Source organism: Wyeomyia smithii, chromosome 2, assembly GCF_029784165.1.
Source record: "Wyeomyia smithii strain HCP4-BCI-WySm-NY-G18 chromosome 2, ASM2978416v1, whole genome shotgun sequence".
NCBI classification, from domain to species: Eukaryota; Metazoa; Arthropoda; class Insecta; order Diptera; family Culicidae; genus Wyeomyia; species Wyeomyia smithii.
The window spans coordinates 152,040,937-152,056,109 of NC_073695.1; the positions used below are offsets into that span (position 1 = coordinate 152,040,937).

Consider the following 15,173-nt stretch of genomic DNA (forward strand, 5'->3'; position numbering starts at 1 on the left):
GTAATAATAGTAATAATAGTAATAATAGTAATAATTGCAATAATAGTAATAATAGTAATAATAGTAATAATAGTAATAATAATAATAATAATAATAATAATAATAATAATAGTAATAATAGTAATAATAGTAATAATAGTAATAATAGTAATAATAGTAATTATAGTAATAATAGTAATAATAGTTATAATAGTAATAATAGTAATAATAGTAATAATAGTAATAAAAGTTATAATAGTAATAATAGTAATAATAGTAATAATAGTAAAAATAGTAATAATAGTAATAATGGTAATAATAGTAATAAGAGTAATAATAGTAATAATAGTAATAATAGTAATAATAGTATTAATAGTAAGAATAGTAATAATAGTAATAATAGTAATAATAGTAATAATAGTAATAATAGTAATAATAGTAATAATAGTAATAATAGCAATAATAGTAATAATAGTAATAATAGTAATAATAGTAATAATAGTAATAATAGAAATTATAATAATAATAATAATAATATAGTAATAATAGTAATAATAGTAATAATAGTAATAATAGTTATAATAGTAATAATAGTAATAATAGTAATAATAGTAATAATAGTAATAATAGTAATAATGGTAATAATTATAATAATAATAATAATAATAATAATAATAATAATAATAATAATAGTAATAATAGTAATAATAGTATTAATAGTAATAATAGTAATAATAGTAATAATAGTAATAATAGTAATAATAGTAATAATAGTAATAATAGTAATAATGGTTATAATAATAATAATAGTAATAATAGTAATAATAGTAATAATAGTAATAATAGTAATAATAGTAATAATAGTAATAATAGTAATAATATTAATAATAGTTATAATAGTAATAATAGTAATAATAGTAATAATAGTAATAATAGTAATAATAGTAATAATAGTAATAAAAGTAATAATAGTAATAATAGTAATAATAGTAATTATAGTAATAATAGTAATAATAGTAATAATAGTAATAATAGTAATAATAGTGATAATAGTAATAATATAAGTAATAGTAATAATAGTAATAATTATTAATAGTAATAATAGTAATAATAGTAATAATAGTAATAATAGTAATAATAGTAATAATAGTAATAATAGTAATAATAGTAATAATAGTAATAATAGTAAAAATAGTAATAATAGTAATAATAGTTAAAATAGTAATAATAGTAATAAAGGTAATAATAGTAATAAAAGTAATAATAGTAATAATAATTATAATAGTAATAATAGTAATAATAGTAATAATAATAATAATAATAATAATAATAATAATAATAATAATAATAATAATAATAATAATAATAATAATAATAATAATAATAATAATAATAATAATAATAATAATACTAATAACAATAATATTAATAATAATATTAATAAAAATAAAAATAATAATAATACTAATAACAATAATATTAATAATAATATTAATAATAATAATAGTAATAGTAATAGTAATAGTAATAGTAATAGTAATAGTAATAGTAATAGTAATAGTAATAGTAATAGTATTAGTAATAGTAATAGTAATAGTAATAGTAATAGTAATAGTAATAGTAATAGTAATAGTAATAATAATAGTAATAGTAATAGTAATAGTAAAAGTAATAGTAATAGTAATAGTAATAGTAATAGTAATAGTTATAGTAATAGTAATAGTAATAGTAATAGTAATTGTAATAGTAATAGTTATAAAAATAGTAATAGTAATAGTAATAGTAATAGTAATAGTTATAGTTATAGTAATAGTAATAGTAATAGTCATAGTAATAGTAATAGTAATAGTCATAGTAATAGTTATAGTAATAGTTATAGTAATAGTAATAGTAATAGTAATTGTAATAGTAATAGTAATAGTAATAGTTATAGTAATAGTAATAGTAAGAGTAATAGTAATAGTAATAGTAATAGTAATAGTTATAGTAATAGTAAAAGTTATAGTAATAGTAATAGTAATAGTAATAGTAATAGTAATAGGAATAGTTATAGTAATAGTTATAGTAATAGTAATAGTAACAGTAAAAATAATAGTCATAGTAATAGTAATAGTTATAGTTATAGTAATAGTAATAGTAATAGTAATAGTAATAGTAATAGTAATAGTAATTGTAATTGTAATAGTAATAGTAATAGTAATAGTAATAGTAATAGTAATAGTAATAGTAATAGTAATAGTAATAGTAATAGTTATAGTAATAGTAATAGTAATAGTAATAGTAATAGTAATAGTAATAGTCATAGTAATAGTAATAGTAATAGTAATAGTAATAGTAATAGTAATAGTAATAGTAATAGTAATAGAAATATTAATAGTAATAGTTATAGTAATAGTAATAGTAATAGTAATAGTAATAGTAATAGTAAAAGTAATAGTAATAGTAATAGTAATAGTAATAGTAATAGTAATAGTAATAGTAAGAGTAATAGTAATAGTAAGAGTAATAGTAATAGTAATAGTAATAGTAATAGTAATAGTAATAGTAATAGTTATAGTAATAGTAATAAAAATAGTTATAATAATAATAATAAAATTGTTCGTTTTGCCTTTCTCCTAGAAAGGTATAGCAATCACTTGCAAAACCGAAAGTATAAAAGTGCTCCAAAGGGCCGAATGGCATATATCACTCGACTCAGCTCGACGAACTGAGCATTTTCTGTATGTGTGTGTGTATGTGTGTGTGTGTGTGTGTGTGTGTGTGTATTTGCAGATTTTTATTCTCACTCACTTTTCTCAGAGATGGCTGGACCGATTTTCATGAAATTAATTGCAAATGGAAGGTCTAGTTGCCCCATAAGACCCTATTGATTTGTTTTGCAATCGGACTATTACTTTGCCTGTTATTTTTAAAAATGTGAAATCCAGCTATTAAAAGGAACATATTCCGAAGACTACTTGAATTCACTCACTTCTCTCAGAGATGGCTGACCCGATTTCCACAAAATTAGTGTCAAATGATAAGTCTAGCTGCCTCGTAACACCCTATTGAATTTTACTGTAATCAAACTGTAACTTCGTCTGTAATGTACCGAAACGTGAAAATCACGAAACTTCATTATCTCAGAAACTACACTACCGAACATAACTAGTGTCATACGAACGAGTCATCTCTCGAACTTACAAATATCAAACTTCATAACAATTTTTTTTCTTCATCTAAATAACACGTTGATATTTGGCTCAAAATTTATGGGAAGAAAAGAAATTCAAAGACTATTTAAAACTATACCTGCTTTGATCATTTCGTCTGTTTCCCAGGAACCGGAAGTCGCCAGCCTAGAATCTAAAATGGGGTCTGTGATTGATTTCAGCTGCTGTGTATTATTCTAGATCCGGAGATACTCATGTTAGATGGAAATCGGCCATTTTTGGCTGTTTTCCAGAAACCAGAATTTGCCATCCTACAATTCCTAATGGTGTCTAAGGTCAATTTCTAGGGCTGTTTTTCAGAAACTGAAAGTCGTCATTTTGGACTTTATAATTGCCTGTTTTATCAATTTCTGTCATCTGGGCGTAATTATGGTTCCAGAAACATTCATATTGGATGGTATTTGCTCATTTCCGGCTGATTGCCAGACACTGGAAGTCACCATGTTGCCTGCATAACCTACCAAACCATGGTTCCATTTAGTTGATTATTCGCGAGACGCAAGAAATTTGTGCAGAAACATGTGCTTCCAGAAGAAGGAGGGGCGTCGAACCATTATGGACATATTTGTTACCTCTAAAAACATTCACATACCAAATTCGGTTGTATTTTCTTGATTGGTTCTTGAGCTGTGCGTTTCAAATTTGTGTTTCATTTGTATGGGACCCCTCCCTTATAGAAAAGGGAAAGGTGTCAAACCATTATGCACATATTTGTTACCTCTAAAAACATACACCTGCCAAATTTGGTTCCATTTAGTTGGTTAGTTCTCGAGATGTGCAGAAATTTGTGTTTCATTTGTATGGCACCCCTCCCTTTCAAAAGAAGTAGGGGTGTCAAAACATTATGGACATATTTTCTACCACTAAAAACATTTACCTCTCAAATTTGGTTCCATTTAGTTGATTTGGTCTCGAGATGTGCAGAAATTTGTGTTTCATTTGTATGGGACCCCTTCCTTCCAGAGAAAGGAGGGGTCTCAAACTATCATAGGAATCTTTATCGGCACCATAAACCCCTACATACAAATTTTCACGTCGATCGGCTCGGTAGTTTTCGAGCCTATATGGATCAGACAGACAGACAGATCGGACTGCATTTTTATATGTATAGAGTGAATATACATTTATTAGATTGAAGCGTTCATGTAAATCTATTTTTACAAAAAACAAGTTTCAATGAGACAGGCTGGGTCTGACCGCTAGGTGGATTAATTTAGGTTTTTTTACAGCAAAAAATATTGTACAACATTGAAAAACTGTAGAAAATCACTATAAAATGTTAAATTGAAAACAAATGAGGGTGATCTATAGAAAACTCCACAAAAGTCCATTTAAATAGGGAGATAAAAGTATGATGTCTTTAACAAAGTTGTTTCTTTAAAAATATGCTACAATTTTGCCGAACAAAGTGGATGTTCATATTTCAAAATGAAAAGAATCAAATCCGTTTCTCATTGTTAAGTGGATTAATCACCAAATTGCAACTTCTATGATATGGAGAATTATTAATGGAACAACTTTGATGAAGACAATGTTGCTCTAAAATCAATTTTTGTGGGTTGAAATAATTTCGATCACGTTTTTGCAGCTATGGAAACAGTGTGCTCAAGTGTGCTTATTGCCTTTCACCACCGATGCTGCTTATGCGACGAGATGATTGACCCAGCAGAGAAAGTCAATCGACCTTTGCAGTCGGCGAGAGGATTTTTTCCTCTCTATCCTTTGGGCTGGGACAATTTGGATAGATGAAGATTGATCGCGGGAAGAAGATGATCTTCGCCCAATTTCGACCTTCATGCTTCCAGCGCGATTCGTGAAACAGGACGGTTTATCTAAGGACTCTTAGGCCCCTATACTTCAATTTAGTCTGGCTAGTGGAATAGGTAGGAGTAACTTTTTACTAGTTTCGGTCGTGTACTAAAAAAGTATAGGTAGCGGTTCCCATTCCGCTACGGTTGTTAGTGTGTGAGATATCTTAGGCATCTATGCGATTTAAAATTTGTCTGTATCGTACCGCTTAGATACTAGTTCCGATTGGCAACCGCTATAGAGCCCCCGCAAGGACTGAAAAAACCGCCCGGTGATCCACAAGTCCGGAAGAGGGTCACTACCGAAATTTTGCGCCTTGGAGAACAACGAGACGAGTCAGCTAATCCAGCCAGGATAACGCACAGCATCCAACGTCAATACCCAGTGCGCTTGGGCCGACACCGAGAGAGAGAGGAAGATGCGTTGATCCTTCTAACAGCAGCAGCAGTAGCCGCAAAGCCGTTAACGAACGTAGAGGACCCCATGTTAGCCTTAGAAAAAAGTTGACCGGATAACGCAGCGACGATAAAACCGTCCACAGAGACATAGCAGTGAGTGAGTACGTAATTAGAAATAGTCAATGCGCAAGTGACCGGAGATAAGGGCCGAGACTCTAAAAATTTACCGATTGACATTCCCACTGAATGAAATTGGAATGGAAGGAAAGTTAGATCGCACAGTAGGGAAATAACTGAGTTGAATTGAATGGGAAAGGAAAGAGGAAAGATAGAATAGACCTAGTTCAGTAAAATTTAAGGAATGAGTCAAACGTTATGACTATAAAAGAGAAGCGCCTAAAAAACCCTGTACAAGTTCGAACACATTAGTTGGTTTCCATATATATAAGAATCAATATAAATATATATAAGAATCAAATATTTATTTTCGAGTTTTATTATCTTAGGAACATATTTTTTTATGACATAGATACTGTACAGAACTAGTGTTACCTTATATTTTATATGCATCATAAGTAAATGATTCGTCATCTTTTGAAAACAGCTTCGTTTGTATCTTATTTTCTGAAATCGGAACAAAAAAGTAATACTTTTGTGTGGCAGCTATTATTATAGATTTTTGCCTTTCTCCTAGAAAGGTATAGCAATCACTTGCAAAACCGAGAGTATAAAAGTGCTCCAAAGGGCCGAATGGCATATATCAATCGACTCAGCTCGAGCTGAGCATTTTATGTATGTGTGTGTGTGTGTGTATGTGTGTGTGTGTGTGTGTGTGTGTGTGTGTGTGTATGTGTGTGTGTGTATGTGCAGATTTTTATTCTCACTCACTTTTCTCAGAGATGGCTGGACCAATTTTAATGAAATTATATGCAAATGAAAGGTCTTGGTGCCCATAAGACCCTATTGAATTTTATTGTAATCGAATTTTTAGTTTAGAGGTTATGTTTAAAAATGTGAAAATCACGAAACAACAATATCTCAGAAACCACACAACCGATTTGAACAAAATTTGTCTCAAAAGAACGGGCTACCTAAAAAACCCTTAACTTTTGAATTTTATGAAGATTGGACATGTGGTTCAAAAGTTATGAAAAGAAACGTGTTTTGAAGACTACTTAATCTCACTCATGTTTCTCAGAGATGGCTGTACCGATTTTCATAAAATCGGTGTTAAATGGAAGGTCTAGTTGGCCCATAAGACCCTATTGATTTGTTTTGCAATCGGACGATTACTTTGCCTGTTATGTTTAAAAATGTAAAATCCAGCGAAGCAAAGGAACATATTCCGAAGACTACTTGGACTCACTCACTTATCTCAGAGATGGCCGACCCGATTTCCACAAAATTAGTGTCAATTAATTAGTCTAGCTGCCTCAGAAGCCCCTTTTGAACTTTACTGTAATCGAACTGTAACTTCATTTGTAATGTAACCCACTTGTGAAAATCACGAAACTTCATTATCTCAGAAACTACACAACCGATTTGATTATTATTATCAGATGAGCGGGCTAGTTAAGGTTAACTGATGAATTATGATTGAACACGTGGTTTCAAAGTTTGGCTGCCCTACACGTTCCCATTTCATTTGATTATAATCGAACTTAAGCAACCGTTATGTATTAAATTGTTAATAAAACAACGAAAGTCTATTATCTCGAAGATTACATGACTTATTTGAACATAACTAGTGTCATACGAACGAGTCATCTCTCAAACTTACAAATAACAAACTTCATAACAATTTGATATGTGGCTCAAAAGTTATGGAAAGAAGAGAAATTCAAAGACTATTTAAAACTATACCTGCTTTGATCGATAAATGTGGCCTCAACATAATTTAAATGTGGTATCGTACTATTTGAACGTTCCAAATTCATTGATTCCTTGCAATGTGTTTAAAGTTTGCAAATGCACGACGAATCGGTCATAGGATATGACCGATTCAAATAACAAACCGTTTGAAATGATTGGTTTTATCGAAATGACAATATCCTCAACTTTTGGCTTCTGTACATCGCCTTAATTCTGAATGTATTCATATTTAATTCTGAATGTATTGAGTGGTATTCGGTCATTTTCAGCAGACTTTCTGGCATCAATCTGACACGGGAAATACCCATATTGGGAGGTATTTTTGGTTATTTTCCAGAAACTAAAAGTGGTCGTCTTTAAATTCATAAATTCAAAATGGTGTCCAGGGTCAATGTTTGGTTTCTATGCATCATCACGTTTACGGAAATATCCATATTGAGTATTATTCGGTCATTTCCGACTGTTGCCTATAAGTTGCCATTTAGCAATTCAAAATGGTGCCTGAGGTCAATTTTTAGCTCCTTGCATCATTCTGGTTCCAGAGATACTCATATTGGATAGTATTTGTTTATTTTAGGCTGTTTTTCACAAACCGGTAGTCACCATCTTGGATTTCAAAATTGTATTTAGGATACTGGTTAAAGAAAAACTCATATTGGGTGATATTTTGTCACTTTGGACTGTTTTTCAGAAGCCGAAAGTCGTCATTTTGGACTTTAAAATTGCCTGTGAAATCAATTTCTGTCATCTGGGCGTAATTCTGGTTCCGAAAACATTCATATTGAATGGTATTTGGTCATTTCCGGCTGTTTGCCAGACACCGGAAGTCACCATCTTGAAATTCAAGATTGTGTCTGTGATCAATTTTTAGTTTCTGTGCATCTTTCTGGTTCCAGAAATACTAACATTTAATGGGAATCGTTCATTTCAGGCTGTTTTCCAGAAACCGGAAGTTGCCATCTTACAATTCAAAATGTTGTCTGAATTCGATTTGTGGCTCCAGTGCATCATTATGGTTCCGGAAATACCCATATTGGGTGGTATTTTGTCATTTGCCGCTGTTTTTCCGACACCGGAAGTCGCCATCTTGGATTTCATAATGGCATTTGGAGACAATTTCTGGATTTTGAACGGCATACTGGTTAAAGAAAAACTAATATTGGGTGGGATTTTGGTCATTTTCAGCTGTCTTCAGAAACCGGAAGTCGCCATCTTAGAATTTAAAATGCTATTTGTGGTCGATTTTAGCTCCTGTGTATTATTCTAGATCCGGATATTATTATATTGGGTGGAAATCGGCCATTTTTGGCTGTTTTCCAGAAACCGGAAGTTGCCATCTTACAATCCAAAATGTTGTCTGAGGTCTATTATGGAACATATCTGTTACCACTTAAAACATTCACCTGTCAATATGGTTCCATTTAGTTGATTAGTTCGCGAGATGTGCAGAAATTTGTACTTCCAGAAGAGGGAGGGGCGTAAACCATTATGGACATATTTGTTACCTATACAAACAATCACATACCAAATTTGGTTGTATTTTCTTGATTGGTTCTTGAGCTGTGCGAAATTTGTGTTTCATTTTCATGGGATCCCTCCCTTATAGAAGAGGGAGTCGGGTGTCAAACCATTATGTACATTTTTGTTACCACTAAAAACATTTACCTGCCAAATTTTGTTCCATTTGGTTGATTAGTTCTCGAGATGTGCACAAATTTGTGTTTCATCCAACTATTATGGACATATTAGTTACCCCTTAAAACATCCACATGCCAAATTCGGTTTCATTTGCTTGGTTTGTTCTTGAGTTACGCAGAAATCTATGTTTCATTTGTATGGAACCCCTCCCTTCCAGAAGAGGGAGGGGTCTCAAACTATCATAGGAACCTTTATCGGGACCAAAAACCCCTACATACAAATTTTCACGTCGATCGGCTCGGTAGTTTTCGGGCCTATATGGATCAGACAGACAGACAGACAGACTTGACTGCATTTTTATATGTAAAGATTACAACATCAATATTTTAGAACCTAAAGAGTGAATATACATTTATTGTATTGAAGCGGTCATGTAAATCTATTGTTACAAATAAAAAATTGAATGAGAAAGGCTGGGTCTGACCGCTAGGTGGATTAATTTGGGTTTTGAAAATAATGCTCCATCCTGTTACTCCTTGTTCATATTCTTCATATGATACCCAACTACCGTGCTGGATCGAAATCCGTACACTTAAGCACATGATAATCTTCAACGGTCAATATAAAATCAAGAAATTACATATTGCTTTGAACTGACATGTTAACTTATAGGTCTACTTATATTTTATCACTATTTTCAAGCAAAATGATTTAAACTACTCTGAAACTCGAAAAAATCATGTTTGAATAGAACATGTTTCGAATCGAAATCCGTACGCAGTTTTTCGTCTGAATCGAAGTCCGTACACTTTTGAATCGAAATCCGCACGCACGCGATATAGACTGGATTAAAGACCGTACAGCAGTGAATCAAAATCCGTATAGATATAGAAGTACGTCAACGAATTTTATTTTTCAATTGATCTTTAAATTTACGAATAAATATATTATATTTATTTATTATTTGTTTATTTGAGCATGTAGAGTAAGAATTACTTCTTATAAAATTCTACACTAAGCAAAAAAAATTGTGGCGGTCAATTGGTTCCTAAAGTTTTTCACGATTTTCTAATGTTTATATCAGCTGAAATAGTGCAGCTTTCTGTGCAAAACATGTTTTTAAAAAATGTTTATCGTTGTCCTTCAAATTTTGAATGAAGAATAAAAAACTGTTCGAAATGCCCTAAATTTCGAGCAATATTTTATTTTTCGTCTTAAAATCGAAGGAAAACGATAAACTTTTTTTGAAAATCAAGTTTTGCTCAGAAAATGCGGCTTTCTTTTAATGATATTTAAGAACTGGAATAGCTTTAGGTCCCAATTGAATGATTCGACATAAAAAAACATAATTTTTTTCCCAACTACCAGCTGCAAGACGCCTTCTTCCAGGCCCAGATTTAAGGAGGGGGCAAATGCCCCGGGCCCCCCGATTGCTATACCCCACTTCATGATCCAAATATTCCTCTCCAGCAGTGAAGGTTGCTGGAACTCCTTTTGATTGAGATTCGTAGCCATAAGTTACGGCTCTTTTATCGTAGTCACTAGAACGCCGGAACCTCTCGAAGCTTCCCGGTACGACTTTCCCTCGCGCACTCCTGTCACAGCTCTTTCGGGATTGTTTGCCGTATATTTATGCTTGTTTTCTTCCATCAAATGCTGAAAACAAGGATGAAAGTTCAACAAAATATGCATGATACACACGCTGTACGGATTTAGATTCAAGCGATTAACAAGGATCAAAATCCGTACGGCACAGTTTTTGATGAATAAATACAATTTGCACTATTTACCAGACAATACACAGCTCGAAAATGACAAAGACTTACCTTGTCAATCGATTTCAAAAAGATTCTCAGAGTAAAACACTTATATCCCACTTGAAAAACGTTTTCATCTGAAGAACGTTTCCTTAGTGAAATCTCTAACGATGCGACGAAATGACAACTGAAACCGATACACGATTGATTTTTTATTTTTTTTTATTTTTATTTCATGGCCTACCGAGGCATAGTTCAATTTAACAGAAAGCCAATAGTTCAACGGACATGTACATGTAACTTTTATATGAGTTTTCATTTTTGTAATGCTTAAAACTGAAGAAAAACATCGAGGTGTACGGATTTCGATACTGTACGGGTTTCGATCCAGCACGGTAAATGACATTTTTGAGGAATTTTTATTATTTTGCTGATTAGACCAATCATACAATTCTTTTGCGCTTGTAATGGGATGTTCATGTTCTTTAGCTAAACTTGCACTTCCTGCCATTCGTTTTAATATGCAACCAATTGCATCGCATGAGAAGTCGCAAAAAAATGCCACTCTGCATCGACGTTATATTTTGTTTTGAACTTGCAAAGACTTGCAAAGTTTTTTCTATTTTTATATTGTGAGGCAGTTCCATCAGACATTAATATCGCTTTTTTCAACTGTATTGTTGTTTTCTAAAAAGTCATTAGTTTGGCAATGAACACCTGAACCGCAACAGTATCATGATGGAGTACTTCCGATATTATGATGAAGCTGATATTCTTAAGTGTTCCAGATTCTGAATAGTAAACAACGAAGGGATGAATGGTGGCTTGACTATTATTCCAATAACTACACGAATCACAATTTGATAAAGACGTATTAAAATGAGCTCGACTGTTCAATATTTTTAATTTTGAAATAACGTTTTTTTTTTAATTTGCGTAAGCTTGATGAGCACCGATGATCAGGAAAGGGTTTACAGCATTTGGGCTTGGTGTATTCCATTTTCACTTTATTCATCTTCACAAAATGCAAACTGTTACTAACACATCTGGAGTAGTGCAATCGTATTTATATACAAAAACAGATATTATAGGTAACCCAGTAGTTATTGGTTGCGTACTTTACAAACAGTTATTATTAGTAAACAAGTAGGTAGTGTTGCACGACAAACATATTTTTTTATGAAACATTCGGCAAGGGGGAACGTGTAGGTAGGCTAGGGTTTAGCGCTTGAGTTATTTATCCAATCGTTTTGTTGTCAAAGCATGAATTCTATATTTTTGATTAAGCATTCCAATGAACGTATGGTTTTTGCTGGAGAACCAAGGACAAATTAAGAAAAACGTGTATTTTCCGAAATATTAATAATTTTTCGAGCTTAAATTTAAAATAACTCGAAAACCGATGCCTTTAAAATGTTTACTACCAAGAGCTTTTTGATTCAAAATGACTTTCTGCATCTTTTAAAATCATCAGATTACGAATATATTGAAAAATGTTTAAATTAAAGAATTTTTATAAAAAAATTAATCTACTATAAAAAAATATTTTTCATTTCTCCATCCTGAACTTTTTCTAAAAAGTTGCGTATTAACGTCAAGTTTCTTTAAAAAAAATAAATAAAAAAAATTCAACTCTTTTTTTTAAATTGAAATTTAATGTTTATTTTTAATTTTTTTTGGTCAAAATTTTTTTATTTGTACAGTGTATATTTTTTATGGTGCATTTTTAATTCCCTACAACTCATTCTCAGACAGTTTTTATATACAACCAACGGTTTCTGGGCTACAATGCTTCGAATAAAACCTGTGCCAAAAGGCATACGCCCTCTTATAATGTAACTCATGGGTGTAAAAAATCTCTCCACCTGTGAAAAATGCTCAGTTTGCTAAGCCAAACACGTGTGCAAAGTTTAATTCAAATCAAAAATGGTCGATATTCGACCATCGGTCATTTCGCGCGATTTGTCTCTATAGTTAGTAGATATATAAATATATATATATATATATATATATATATATATATATATATATATATATATATATATATATATATATATATATATATATATATATATATATATATATATATATATATATATATATATATATATATATATATATATATATATATATATATATATATATATATATATATATATATATATATATATATATATATATATATATATATATATATATATATATATATATATATATATATATATATATATATATATATATATATATATATATATATATATATATATATATATATATATATATAACAAAACGATTGGGTAAATAACTCAACTCAATCTATATATACTGGTTTCAATTTACTTTTATATTTATTGATTCATTGCATTGCAGGTTACCACAGCTAACCGTCTATGCCAAGATTTTGTGCCTCCTGATGGTAAGTTTGACGTTCGGTTCACTCTCAATTTTTAGTGACTTACACCACACACTGCAGCAAGTTTGGCAGGTTGGATTCGCAAATTGTACGTAATGTTTGTATCCGCACTGAATCCTAGAAACCATCCGTTAAACCACTGCACAGTGGGGAATCGCTGGCCATCAGCCAAAAAATTTTTTTTCGTTAGCTGTTTCATAATATTTTTTCTTTATTGCTATAACATTCAAGTGTCTAAATCCAAAATTTGGGCGCAATATCATGAAATCTGAATTTTTTATGACTTTTCAAAGCTTGGCGAACTGACGTTTTTTGTCTTTTTTATTGAAAAAAAAAGTACATTGCTTTGAAACACTCTATAGCTTTAATGATAGCTTGGATTCTTTTGACGTTCATTAGATATTGTACAATTTGGTTATAGCAGACCTGACACTAAAAAATTTTTTAAAAAACGGAATTTTTTGTAGAAAAGTAGCTTAAAAGTTTAGTTGCCGCAGTTTGCCACGGTTGTGACTACATTCAAAATTTAGGTAAAAACGTAAGCTTTCGAATGCATACTGTCCGCTGTAGCGCAAAATTGCGCAAACTGTCACTTTAGTGAAAAAAGCGATAGCAGATTTTTTTAGTTTTTATTTTTGAAGTTGAAATATTATCCAGGTATAATTTTATTCTTAACCATGATACCCCATTAATGAAAATTTATGATATCGTACTCAATCCGTAAGGATAAAACATAAATTTGGGCAAAAATCACAAAATTTATCAATGAAAAGTTTTAAAATAAGTGTTAAACAAGAAAACAGTAAACAAATCTTCATGGAATTTTAATTATGTCTAACTTAATCACTTTCTGCAAATTTAAAACAATATTTAAAATATTCAGCCCTTTTCAATTTATGATCATGAAATTATTTAAACTGATTGAAGTGTCAAATACAAATTCATACCATCAAACTCCGGCTAACAATAGTCCGTTTGCAGATTGCTTTTGCTTCGCACTCATTTGCATACAAAAGTAAAGTACACAGTTTGCTATATGAGAAAAAACAAAGAACATTCGTCGCCTTCCGCATCTTTTCGTATTCATTTAGATCGTTATGTGATTTCAGTGTCTCGGTTTTCAAATTCATAAATTCGTTAAATTTTATTATGGAGCCTTCAACTTCAGCGGCACCACCTAATTTAATGTCTAGTAAGTTGCCAATTCATGGTTTTATACATGTGTTTACATGTACTCTTCAACCATAGAAACCGGATTAGAGAGACAACATTTATATGAAACAATGAAACATCTAAAATCACAAGAAGAAATGAAAATAGCAGCGAGAGAAACTTTTCCTGCTGATAAGTATAATGAATTTCAAATTCTCTGGAAATAATTCAACACAAGATTTAAGCGATCACAGCGGAATATGATGATGATGATGATGACTTTTTCAAATTGTAATTAGTTTGTATTACTTATGTTGTTTTAGTTTATTTAAAAAAAAAAAAAAAAAAAAAAAAAAAAAATATATATATATATATATATATATATATATATATATATATATATATATATATATATATATATATATATATATATATATATATATATATATATATATATTTAGGCAAAAGTTGTTTAGTTTAAGGGGTCGTCCATAAATAACGTTTTTTTCCAATGGGTAGGACACCCGGTGGCACTACTTGTGGTCAAAGATCATATAATTCTATAAAAAAGGAAAAAAGTGCCAAAAAATATTAAAAATTGGATTTCGTGCTTTATGGACGGCCCCAAACAGGAAATGGATGCCAAATTCGTGTTCAGCGCCCTAATATTATGTAAATACCAAGTTTTTGTCGCATTAATAGACACTTTTTTTGCTTGGCCAGCCTTTGTATGGAGTCGCCCCACTGTGCACTGTTCAGTCTGTTTGACGCTCACGAGTTCGTTTATTTACCAACTGCAGTGACGGTGTTTCATTACACCAACTTGCGCACTTCGATTTCGCATTTGTGAACGTAAAAATAGTGCACTTTGAACATCACTTTTTCCATTGTATATTGTAATAATACTGTGGCTTTTGCGACTATAGTGAGGTTTTTTTGTTTT

The 15,173-nt window shown here is 30.7% G+C and overlaps 1 protein-coding gene across 1 annotated transcript in view; it reads left to right on the forward strand.

The window, feature by feature from the left end:
- Positions 1 to 13,049, forward strand: part of LOC129720086 (probable serine/threonine-protein kinase clkA) — a gene marked incomplete at its 5' end in the record, with an annotated part of 16,246 nt that extends 3,197 nt beyond the window's left edge. Inside the window, one exon of the mRNA XM_055671500.1 lies at positions 13,036 to 13,049. Coding sequence (XP_055527475.1) covers positions 13,036 to 13,049 — 14 coding nt within the window. The remainder of the gene's footprint in view (positions 1 to 13,035) is intronic.
- Positions 13,050 to 15,173: the final 2,124 nt, after the last annotated feature.